Source organism: Gossypium hirsutum, chromosome D05, assembly GCF_007990345.1.
Source record: "Gossypium hirsutum isolate 1008001.06 chromosome D05, Gossypium_hirsutum_v2.1, whole genome shotgun sequence".
Classification (NCBI taxonomy): Eukaryota; Viridiplantae; Streptophyta; class Magnoliopsida; order Malvales; family Malvaceae; genus Gossypium; species Gossypium hirsutum.
Genome location: NC_053441.1, coordinates 6648798 through 6661204, shown reverse-complemented (window position 1 = coordinate 6661204; position 12407 = coordinate 6648798). Strand labels below are relative to the sequence as shown.

General features: G+C 32.5%; 1 protein-coding gene across 1 annotated transcript; it reads right to left on the bottom strand.

Annotated features, from left to right (window-relative positions):
* Positions 1-4218: 4218 nt before the first annotated feature.
* On the bottom strand, positions 4219-9782 carry LOC107906671 (transcription factor LHW). Its single transcript, XM_016833740.2, has 10 exons — positions 9050-9782; positions 7913-8104; positions 7729-7810; positions 7490-7531; positions 7354-7413; positions 5763-7268; positions 5559-5660; positions 5215-5328; positions 4996-5121; positions 4219-4778 (listed from the first exon to the last, which is right to left on the bottom strand). The coding sequence occupies exons 1-10, from the start codon at positions 9142-9144 to the stop codon at positions 4599-4601; spliced, it is 2499 nt and encodes an 832-aa protein (XP_016689229.2). The 5' UTR covers positions 9145-9782; the 3' UTR covers positions 4219-4598.
* Positions 9783-12407: the final 2625 nt, after the last annotated feature.

Sequence of the window (12407 nt, the reverse complement as noted above, 5' to 3'; positions counted from 1 at the left end):
TATAAATACAAAATCTAAACTTTAAAACTATTTATTTTTTTATCTAATGATTAAAATCATTTTAATTTTCATGATTCTCATTTTAAAAATTATTACTATAATTGTTATCCCATAATATCGTATTATCAAATTGATGATAAACAATGCATGAAGACCATAAATTTAATTAATAAAGTGTATCATATTACATTTATGTTTACACTATAAAAAATTATCCTGAACTTAAATAATTAATCTTAAAATAAATATAAAAATAATTTAATTAAAAAAATAACAGCAAAAAGTTACATCATCCAAAATAGTTGAGAAATCCAAAGCAATGATTAGTGTATTATATAAGTTAGCAGGAGATAAGAGTGACTTGCAAAACCTTATTTTAAATAAATAAAAGAATAATGGTAAGCTTTTAATGTTATATATCATTATGGAAAGATGGAGCGTTGTTTTGTTTGAGCAGGATGCAGCTTTTCCCCTCCCTCTTTGTAAGAGTACTAACATGCACCGGTTCTTAGAAGAATAAATTTCCTTCCTATGTTAAATAATTCTGACATGGATGTCTTAGATGGCGCCTTGCCATTGGCCTAGTTTGTCTCCCACGCTCCGCTCATGCCAGGTCTGGATTATTCCCCACCTGGCTCTTCGCTAACATGCGCACATGTGCTACGGGAAATGACGCATACATCTTGGGTCGTGTCTTTCCCGTCTGACCCCACCACCTTTCTTTTCTTTTTGGCGACTGTGTGTGGACGATACATATGTTTTCTTTTGAATTCTGATTTAATCTTATACTAATATTTAATTGAAAAAAAAATCTAAAAAGTCATTTTAAAAATTAATAAATATTGCTTGGAAAGTATTTATATATTTTAAAAAATTATTATAACCTTCCTTTTTTAAAAAACTCCCACTAAAACACTACTTTAAAAAAATATTTTTTAAATATAATCTTTAATTTTAAAGATAAATATAATTTTTTTTATAAAAAATATTAATTATATTATAATAAAAATAAATAGGGTCCCAAATGGTTTGTTAAATAATTTTTAAACGATTCACAAATTAGTTTATTTTAAACTAAATAAAAATAAACTTGTTCATAATAATTGATTAGCTTAATTATGCAACATAAATAAATAAATAGAAATCAAATTGTTATAATTGTTTGTTAAAAGCTCTTCTCATTTAATTTCCTATAAATATATATGAATCAAGTAACATATTATTTCTGAATTATGTTACAAAATTACTATACGAATTGTCTTTCATAAAAGGACTCCAATTATAGTGAACAAACTTTTGCTCCCTAATAAAGTGGTTGTCTTTGTTCTTGCCATGATCACATTTTATTATTAACTTAGCCATAAACAAAAGAGAAGCTAAGTACTACACTTTACTGCCAATAATGATTTGTAGACCAAAACTAATGAACGTATTTAGCTGTCTTTGTTCAGTTGATTTATTGTTTTTTACTTCGCTAGTTGTCTTACTAAGTAAGCAACTAATTGCGATTTGCGAGCATTTAAATAATACAAATGATTGGGTCAAAATTAAATGTGATATTGTAAATATAAATTATTTTCGCTCATGAAAATGAAATTATTTTATAGTTATTTGTTTACTTTTTGAAGAACAATGAGAAGATTAGTCACGATTATACTTATAGGTGATGGATACTTGATTATCAGTAGCAAAATCATGTTGAAGGTTGTGGATCAATTGAACTCAAAAAATATAGTACTTATTTTATTATATAATTGTTGTATTAATTTAAAAAAAAAATTGATCCCACCAAATTTTTTGAAAAAAAACATTTTATATAAAAATAAATGATCTCCTCATAAATTCAAAAACCTCCTTTTTTTTTTCTTTAAAACTTGTCATCTTTTTGTCTATTTTTTTTTATTTTCTTACTCTCTAGAATTTTTACAAAATAAATGTTTAATCGTTCAATATTTTCATGTTGGTCTCCCATTTTGGTAACAACTCTTTTTTTTCTTTTCATGATTTATTGAAAATTAGGATTATGACTTCTGTTACAATAGATTAGGATTTTTATGTAAAATTTAGTTTTTTTTTATTGAATGATTTTTGGATGGTTGATTTTGTATTAAATTCCTAACATAGTGATTGGGTAATAATTTTTAGAGGTTAATTAATACAAATCCTCCAATAAATTAGAATTGATTAAAAATTTAATATTTTAATTTTGAAATTATTGTTGCTAGGTGCTTATTATCTCGTGATTAAAAATTTGATACATTAGTGATTTTCTGCTGTAAAAGAAAATTACTCGCATTATGTTGGCTATATGGAACATTTATGTGTTTAAGGTTTAAATATATTTGTTTTAAATGTTCAAAAAAATGTAAAAATATATATATTTTTAAAATCTACTAGCAAAGAACAAAAAAAGAAATTATAAACCTTTTAAAATTTAAAAAAATTCATCCGACAATGTAAATTTATTATAATGAATGTAAATACAATGCAGTATTTACTATATTGCTTTAATATATTTATAAAAAATGTTATATTGGTATCATATTATTTTTAAGAAGATAGGATATTGGATATTTTATCTGAAATTTTCCAATTTACAAATTTAACCGTTGAAATGTCTTCTTGGAGTTGAGATTTATTAGTAAGTGTTATTTTAAAGGGAACAAATTTAACTATGATTTCAAAATCCATATTTCTATTTGATTCGTGTAATGATGGTTATGAGAGTAATTGATTTTAAAGTGAAACTCTTGTTTGGCACTATTGGAGAGACAGGGGGGGGGGAATCTAAAAAGAGGTTAATACAATGCATAAGTTTCAGTTGAGGTCTAATCCTATTGTTAGTCCCACAGATCATATGAAATTGGGATATGTCACCAACAGCAACATAATTAAATTTAAGAAATGGAATTATTGCTGGTAATAAAACAGTAGAAGAGAAAAAGGCCAAAAAGGAAAGGATCTAAGTGGGGAATTAATCTCTTGGATACCCTAACCACACCATTGCCATTGGGGGAAATAAAAGGCTTGCCTAAAAGCAAGGGAAAATACCCCCAAAAAGAAGCCAATGGTTAATATAATATTTACTTCTCCTCATCAATGTACCAAAACTTACCCCTAAACAAATTATTGGTAGTAGGGTCGTCTCTTCAACAAACATCCCAACTATTAAAGTTTGAAGGTTTTCTACTCTCTAAATTGCATTTTATTTTATAATTAATTTTTTATATCTTTCTCAAAATTTTCATCGATTTCTATTATTAAAAATTAATCTCTATACGTTAGTATTAAGTATATGTGACATACCACGTCTGATTATTATATTAACTACGCCAAATAAAATTTTTAATAAACAACACCAATTTACTTTGATTTTTATATTAACAGGCATGTAATCTGTTACTAGTTTTAGTTGCAGTTATCAATGGTAAACTCTAATAATAGTATAAATAAATAAATAATAATAAGAGATTTTGGTTTTCTGTTAGGAAGGATTTGGGGAGTAGAGGGCATTGACAGAGAAAGTGAGGACAGGCAGCCTTAAAAGGCTAAAACCCAAAGGGAAGCATGTTACTGTTAAAGATTGTGTGCGATATTATAAACGTGGGTTGAGTGGTCCAATTTGCCTAAAAATAAATCTGTTTCGCTACTGGCTGGACTCACTTTCACATGCTATTCTTCAACAATTATAACTCCTTGAATTTATTAATCCTACTCTCTTTTTTAAAATGATTTTTCCTTTTAATTTTTTATTCTTTTTTTTAAAAAGACTAAATGATTGTGTTCCCTCAAGAATTACTTTAGAGTGAAACAAAAAAACTCATTTGCAAAAGACAACCATTTATTTTACTAAAATAATAATACACTACTATTCAAAAGAAAACAGAGAAAAAACAGAGTAGGGTTCATTCAAACAACTGGAATTAAATCATATTTAATTTAGAATACACAATTGCAATATTTTTTAAGTGATGTTTTGTGTCATATTTTGATTCATTTAATATTTTATATAATTTATTACAATAATCCCTAAGTAAGTTTCAATGTTTATGTTTATTTGTTTTTAAATAATTTAATTAAAATTAAACTGAATAAGAGATGTTATTGTATAGGGTTGAGTGTATAGTAATAAAAAGGTTTATGACATGATTTTACTTTCTTGGTGGCGCTTGAATTTGTTGGCAAAGTCAAAATGCTTGGGTGATAATTTACAGTTGATACTAGAAGAGCCGATATATTCATATCAAATTCACACTGAAGGTCAGGGGCCAGCATACAATGCCATTAAACAGCAAGGATAATGCAGCAAATTACATAAGATTAGCAGAAAGTAAGAATTTCAGTACTGTCGCAAGTTATAAAACATTTAAAGAAAACCCTCCATGTTCAAAAACAGTGTCATATAAAAGTTGTTTTAAGAAAAATTTCACTCCATTAATGAATCTACCCCCCCCCAGTGGTCGGTCAAGCCGGAGATGAAACATTAAAAGGGTCAGCTTGGAACCACCGAAATCTACAAACTGTATGTTAGTCATGGCGAGCAAAGCTAGGGCTCGCTCTCAACATATCTAAACCCGAAAACCATCCAATAAGCTGGTTCACTGTAAGCTACTGGCTGTTCCGGTTGCAGGTATAGAGGCAGCTTGGGGAAATGATTGCTGAACCATCATATTGTTGCTATCCAAACCATTGGCCAATGATGCACTGCCCTTTACCGTTTGCTCCAAAAGGCGAACAAGCGACATAAATATCTCCACCCTCGTAACATCCCTGTTTGCCTGCACACCAAACTATCTATTTTAAAGAAATATCTTACTGCAAAGTGGAAACAAATCATTATGAAGAAAATACACATCAAAATTCTTCATTATTGGTGCGCGTACAGACTAAACTCTAAATGCATTGTTTTCTTTCCTGATCGACGGCAAATGCATGAACTTAAACTATAGAATAAGATTTTCAACTAATGCCTAAAATTCAGTAGCTTTTGGATACCTCCACCGCAAAACGCGCCCATATCTTGTCATTCCTAGTTTCCATAACTCCCTTCAAGATGGTCAATCCCATTCCCCGGATTAAGTCCGCTATTTCCAGAAAGAAACCCTGTTCCTCACAAAGCATCTGTCACAGGACATAAATGCAGTCACGTGGATGGAGCAAGAAAAGGTACATCATGTGTAAGTCAACTTCAGATACAAGTATAAGACTTGCTACCTCCACAAGCATTTGACGAGGTGGATTCAGATCCTCAACTATAATAGGGCAGATCATTGATCGTGACCCGACCTCAAATGCCCATGTTGTTCCTCCCTTGAAGTTCTCCTTAATCTGCGAACTCAAACAAGAGTAACATCTTAGCATTAAACCGATTATGGTCAACCATTTGCGCAAAATGTCACTGTGATATCTATTCTACTCAACACTTGCTTTGGATAAATGGTCAAACAAGTTTTGCTAATATTTCGACTTTTGCCATAAGCAATCGAACTTGATCTATTGACTACTTAAAGGCTTGGATAATAGAGAAACTAGGCTACAAGCAAAGATAAAATCCATACCTTAGACTCGCCCATGTGTTTTAGCTTGTCTGCATGCTTTGTTACACTTTGCATGAAAAGCATGTGCTTGATTGTCTTTTCTAGCAAAGCATCTATGCTACACTGTTAAATCACATTAAAGGGAGGTCATTAACAAAATTGTTTACTACACTAAAGCATATTAAAGAAGGATGTAGGTATGTCAATAGTTTAAAGATGCACTACTTTGGCTCCATTCGGTACAATTTCTCTCAACTCTTTCACTCGATCTTGTATCATCTGCCGATCTTTGGGCCTCGGTCTAGGGTTTTCTCCAGGTTTTAGCCTTTTGCGATTCGGTTTGCTTGTTTCATCATTCCTCTTTGAATATGCGGTCGAGAGACTGCTATTGTGCCTTGTAGTATGACCCAGCTCAACCAATGAACTGATTTGAGACCCATAAAGAGAAGTAGTTTGAGAACAAGTCCCAGCATCATCCTTGCTACAGCCAGATCGAAAAGAACCGGATGGAGGAGTTCCCCCTTTAAACGACGACTTAGGAAGGCCGCCATGTAACTCCCTTTCCACTTGATTGAAAATATTAACCCGGCCAAAGGTTGGAGAACTGAATTGCACTGAGTTACTGAAATTAGTCAATGTTGTCCTGCACGACTCATCATCATCTAATATCTGCTTTGCAGTGGATTGTGCACTAGAAACCACAGCATCCAAAAGATGATCCGTAACCACCGAAGAATGAGTGCCCCGGTCTGTTATCCCTTCGTTAGCTGTAAAAGTATCAGAATACACATTATGCATATCCCTAAACACCCAAGTATCCTTTTCTAAATTTTGCATCTTAGAATCTGGTCCCTGAGCAAGCGCATTATTCAACATCCCATCGAGTAGTTTACTCTTTAAATCAGCCCCCAACACATCAAACAAGTCATCCCCTGATGGCGGCTTGATACATGCATCTTCGTACTTATAATTCGGTGATCTTGTACTGAAACTTTTAATTGGGAGTTGCTCGCTAAAAGTTAAGCCATCATCAAAGGGAAGCAATGAAATATTAGGTGCTTGAAACAAACCATTATCCTTACTTTCTTTGTTCAAAACCACATCAGCTCGACTACACTTAGAATCCTCAGAATCATGCCCCTGATTAGAAACTCCTGAAGACATGGCAATGCTAGATAATTGATTGGCCGGGATGGATAAAGTAACATCTTCTACTTTCTCCAAGCTTGGGACAATGTCCGGGATTGGTTTTGGTTTATTTTGACTATTTGATGTACTAGTGCTGTTGGTAACATGATTTTGCAGACCAGTATCCGACACAATCAGTTTCTCCATTGATTTTAAGTTGCTATGACTGGCAGCTGATTGACCAATTACAGGCTGACAATTGAACTCGGACTGCGAGTTGCAAAAAGAAACATGAGGGTTCAGCCACAAAGTCTGGTTTTCTTGAATCTGTTTTGTGGGGAAGGATGATTCACCAACAATCCCCGAAGCCTGAGATGAATTGCTCTGTTGGTTGCAGCCTTCAGTAACTAAAATCGAGGAATTCGTTGACCAATAAATTCCTGCTGAATCCATTGAAACGGGCTTTTCCAAAGAAATGGGGATCCCATTATTCTCAACACATTCACTTGTTCCACAACTGTCGGAGAAAAGAGATCCAGGGATGCATCCGAAACACAGAATTAAGCTCTTTATGTCGTTCACAAATCCCATATTCTCCATAATCTGGAAGGACAGGTAAAATTACTTAAACTTAAAGGCGGCTAACATATTTTTGGCTTAATAAAATCAAACATAGATTAGTACTTACAGTTGTGGAAGACCCAAGCTGAAGAACACCATGAGGAAAAACAGGAATAACTGCAACGGTCTGCAACGGAAAAAAGTTCAATAATGAAGCAAGGAGATAATAAGCAAATAACAAGCAAGAGCAGAAGTTATCAAACCTGCATGCCGGCAGAAAACTGGAGATGCAACTCATTTAGAACCTAGAAGCATCCACAAAACTTTAAGTTATGCAAAGTTTGTCAGGTTTAATATTTGGTGCATATGTTAACTAGGATGTTTATTAAACTAGCACATGCAGAATCATGCAGTCGTCACATAAGGCAACAATCCTCATTTCTTCTTAATCAAGATAGAACTTTCTGTTGTGGCCATTTTTCAGAGGCTAAATTTGTAGTACCTCTGGGGGTTGAGAATCTGTCATGTAACTGTTTGCAAGAATCCACTGATGATTCCCGGTAAATGCAGCTCGGCCGACTAACCTGAAAAACAACAGTAAAAAGTGCCTCACATAATTGCATAAAAGGAAATTGACTTTAATATAATATATTAATCTGCAAACTGGAAAATGGAGAGACGTGTACCCTTGGCCGACTATAACAATGCGATTATTCATCATTTTGCTGATCAGCAAACCAACTTTGTCCCATGGTTGGCAACCAAGCTGAGAGGAAGTGTCTGAACCACAGCATTCGCCCCACTCTCGAAATGGCAATTCAGGGTTCTGAAGTCCTGACAGTGTAGATTCATAGTAATATTCCTCCCAAATTAGTAACCTGCAAAAGTGTAAAATACACAATCATCATTAAACTCTTAATACAGACACTCCATTAGGCAAATAATGCCAAAAGTTCAACCATAAACCCCACACCATGCTTTCGGTTGTTGATATTCAAAGGAGATGACAAAAGAAAATAAATGCAGATAGTTCATTAATTTCCGATAAATCTCGTCCTATTGGGGGAAATAAGTAAGTTTCTAGCATTGTTTTTTTCTCACTAAATTTTCTCCAGAAGCCAAACAGACCATGACAAAAAAAAGCAACTAATGGAGATTATAGTCAGGCACTATTAGAAATAGAAATTTTGCCATATTTGAAACAGGTAAAAATATGGCCACAGAATCCAAACAAATGATAGCAAAATATTGAATCATTGGAATTTTCAGCAATAGACAGGTCCAATAAAAAAGGGTTCCTTGTGATCTTGCCAAACTTAATTACAAATCTACTTTTTCATTAAGATTCTTTACGACAAAACAGAAAGACCCAAAGCATGAAGTTCCAAAAACAAAAAAGCAGCTTCCGATTACGAATTAATATATATATTACAAGATGAGTGGAACCAACCAAACTTTAACATGTCTAAAAACAAGTTTGGCACCTCAAGACCAAAAGTACTACCCCAAGATAAGATTTTCATCTATGCTGGATTTCATCTGTTTGGTTGCCAAGAAAATCGTTAAGAAAAAGTTCAGTTTTTTTTAACCCATCATGAGAAAAAAGAAAGTACTTTACAATTGGTTTAAAAAGCTCAGAATAAAGATACAGGCACGAGTCAGATTAAGTAGAACTTCACATAAGTATTAGAGTAATAGGCCAAAGCAAAAACATGCACAGCATTATAGAAAAAAACCAACTTTCTCTTCTTTTTCCTTCATTTTTCTCCACAACCAAACAGACCCAAGAGAAAAAAAAAAGACAAGAAAGAAGGAAAACTTACTTAGTATTCCGGCAGCCGATTTTCCAAAAGACAGCATAAGACCACTGAGTCACCCCACAGAGCGACTTCAAAGCTTCTTTCAACAAACCACTCATATTTTTTTTTCTTACTTCTCAAAATATACAGATATTGCAGGCAATGCGACCAACAAAAAACGAGTGAAGATTCAGTCTTTATAATATCTCACATTCATAAAAAAAGAAAGAAAATAAAGCTAACTTCCTCTGCAAGAGCCTCGCCCAGCTTGCTTGGTTCTCAACCCGCCACTTCTTTTTCTTTCTGGATCCAAATTCCCTGCTATCATCCTCCTGCAACCCCTCCCCATCAACCTTTTGTTTATGTTTAAGAAAAACTAGAAAAGAACAAAGCAAAAAATGAGTAGAGCTTTTTTGTTGTTGGTGTTGGTGTGGTTCCTAGATGATTCCACAAGCTTCAAGCTTGAAGATAGCTAAAATTTGCTCCATTCTTTTACACTGCCGAAAGAAACAACAAAAGAATAGACAGAATCAAAGAAGTAGTTGAAAGAGAATTTGGGATTTCTTTCGTTGTTTTCTTCTTTAATGAAGTAATGTCGCTGTTTTGAGTTGAAACTTGGATGTGCTTTTGGTTTCCCAGTTTTGTGAGTGCTCACTTTCAGGTTTTATTTCTCTTCTCTCCTGATAAAGTGCAGAAGGGGGGATGGTTAATACAAATCGGCTGTGAGTTAGCTGAAATTACTGTACATGCCCAAAAAGGGATAAGTTTTCATTACCTTAGTACTCTTATTTAATAATTTAATTGATACGTTGTGAATTGTACTCTATTTGTCAAAATATTTTGATGTTATTTTTTTATATTTTAATTTTTATATTTATATATATTTGTGATAATATTTAATTAAAATATTATAAACTTAAGATTTTTTTATAGGATAAGTTACCAAAATAGTCGCTTTGACTCTACATTTTAGTTACTTATATTATCATTTTGTTACGAAATGATTATTCTGCCGTTACGATTTGTTACCTTCCAAATGACAATTAGAGGTGCTCATGGGCCGGGTGGCCCAGCCCGACGGCCCGCCCGAAATATAGTAGGATTTGGGTAAAAATATAGGCCCGAATATGGGCTTGGTAAAAAATGAGGCCCGTTTAGAAAACGGGCCGGGCCTCGAGCACAACTTTTTTGGCCTGGGCCCGGCCCGGCCCGATATAATAAATATATTTATTTTTTTAATTTTAAAATATTTTTAAAATATTTTTAAAATACTTTTTTTAATTTTTAAAATAATTTTTTGGTATTTATTAAAAAAAATAGGTCGGGCCGGGCCGGGCCCGAGCTTATGATTTTTTTTCCCGGGCTAGGCCTGGGCAAAATTTTAGGCCCATATTTTGGGCCGAGCCGGGCCCGGGCCTAGGATCTGGGCCAAATTTTTTATGGACTTGGCCCGGCCCATGAGCACCTCTAATGACAATCTAACGTGACAGTTAAAATGAGTTTTAAATGCTAACATGGATGTCCAGCTAATATGAGAAAAGTTAATTTTTTTTTATGAAAATAGAATACAAATTTTTGCCATGAAATTAAATTTTATCCTGTTTAAAAAGAAGCAAAAGTTTGGATTTTTTTTTTGTTACCTTTAGAGAAGAGAAGAGAATAGTATAACCACGTAGAAAAAAAAAAGGAAAAGAAGAAGAAAAAGGAATGAATGTACCAACCTTTATGCATATTTGCTATTGTGGTTGCTCACAATATACAAATAAACAAAGATGAAACATGTCTTTTTTGTTTATCACATATATAAAAAAACATGAAAATATGGACCACTTTTTTGAAAAAAAAATCATAATATCTAAACTCAAAACTCAGGTAAAGAACAAAAAAATTCATTACTTACTATAATTCATGCTTTGACCCTCTATTGAATCGATCATTTGTACATCCATTTTGAATAAAAAATTCAATCGATTGATGAAACACTCAATTTGATTTCTACTACTTCGATTCAACAAAAATGGCTATGAAAATGAATGATTTTTTCAATCAAAATGAAAATGAAAACTAAAAGGAAAAGGAGACCAATGATTATTTCAGGAAGCCAAATTAACATATTCTTTTAATCAATTTAGAAAATTTAATTAATTAATTAATTTTATTTAATTTGTTTGGCTAGACATCCATGTTGGCATTTAAAACTTATTTTAATTGCCACGTCGGACTATTATTTGTGAGATAAGTGATAATTTCATAACAAAACGACAACATATATGACTAAAGCGTAGCATTTCATATATAAATAACTATTTTTATATTAGGTGGAAATGGTAAGAATCAATAGGTAAGGGTAAATAATTATAAGCAATAAGCTTAAAAGATATAATGAAGCGTTGTGTTGAGCCCATAACCATTCACATTAACCTAAAAAATAAAAAATACATAGGGAAACCAAAACCCTTGGCTCCGCTGGATTCAATGGCCTTCACATTCTCTTGAAAATACAACTTATCATTATTATTACACTCAAGGTGGCATCAACGCCTCACATTTTACCCCTCTACTCTCCGAATACTAATCTTTAAAAATATTAAACTTCTGGTTGCTTTGACTGACCGGCATCAGTAATATTTTGAATATTGCTCCCCCATTACTTTTTTATCAAAATAATTCCTCTTTTCCACAGTTTCTTTATTTCATCAAATCAAATATTTTAGAAAATAAATTACAAATTTTCTTTCATAAGATAAGCTTTTATATTACTTTTTGTTCTACTTCTCTCTTTATAAAAAGACCCTTTTGTTTTTTTTAATGTTTTGTTTGCCTGACATGCCAGTTATTGTCGTCACTTTTCCTTTAAAATTTTAAATTTATTTTTTTCAAAAATTTACGCCTTCAGTTGTGTACTTTTAATGCTTCTATTCTATACTGTTGCTTTTTTTTAAACAAATTTGTTATTACATGTTTAATTAAAATATTAAGTACTACTACTTAGTTAATAATCAGAACATTGGTGGGTAGGTAGGTTTGATTGTTGGACCAGTTGGGAAGAAATGCTTGGCCGAACAGGACTTCAATTTCCCCATATCGTGACGATTTCTCAACAACTCAATTTCCTGATCCTAAAGCATCAATGGCTGTGATTGATTATGTTGAAATGGGTGGGGATGGCATAAAAATAAAATAAAGCACTTAGTTGGAAACACGTGAGACTGCTTCTTTTTGTGCTTTCTTATTTTTTTTCATAAATAATAAAGTAAATTATTACTGTAAGTCATTATTTTAGAGTTGTTGTTTTTTTTAATATTCGACACACACACGATACAAATGATCAAAGTATATTGGTGGTTTGATTAATTAATTTCACCTAATCTGTCAGGGTTCT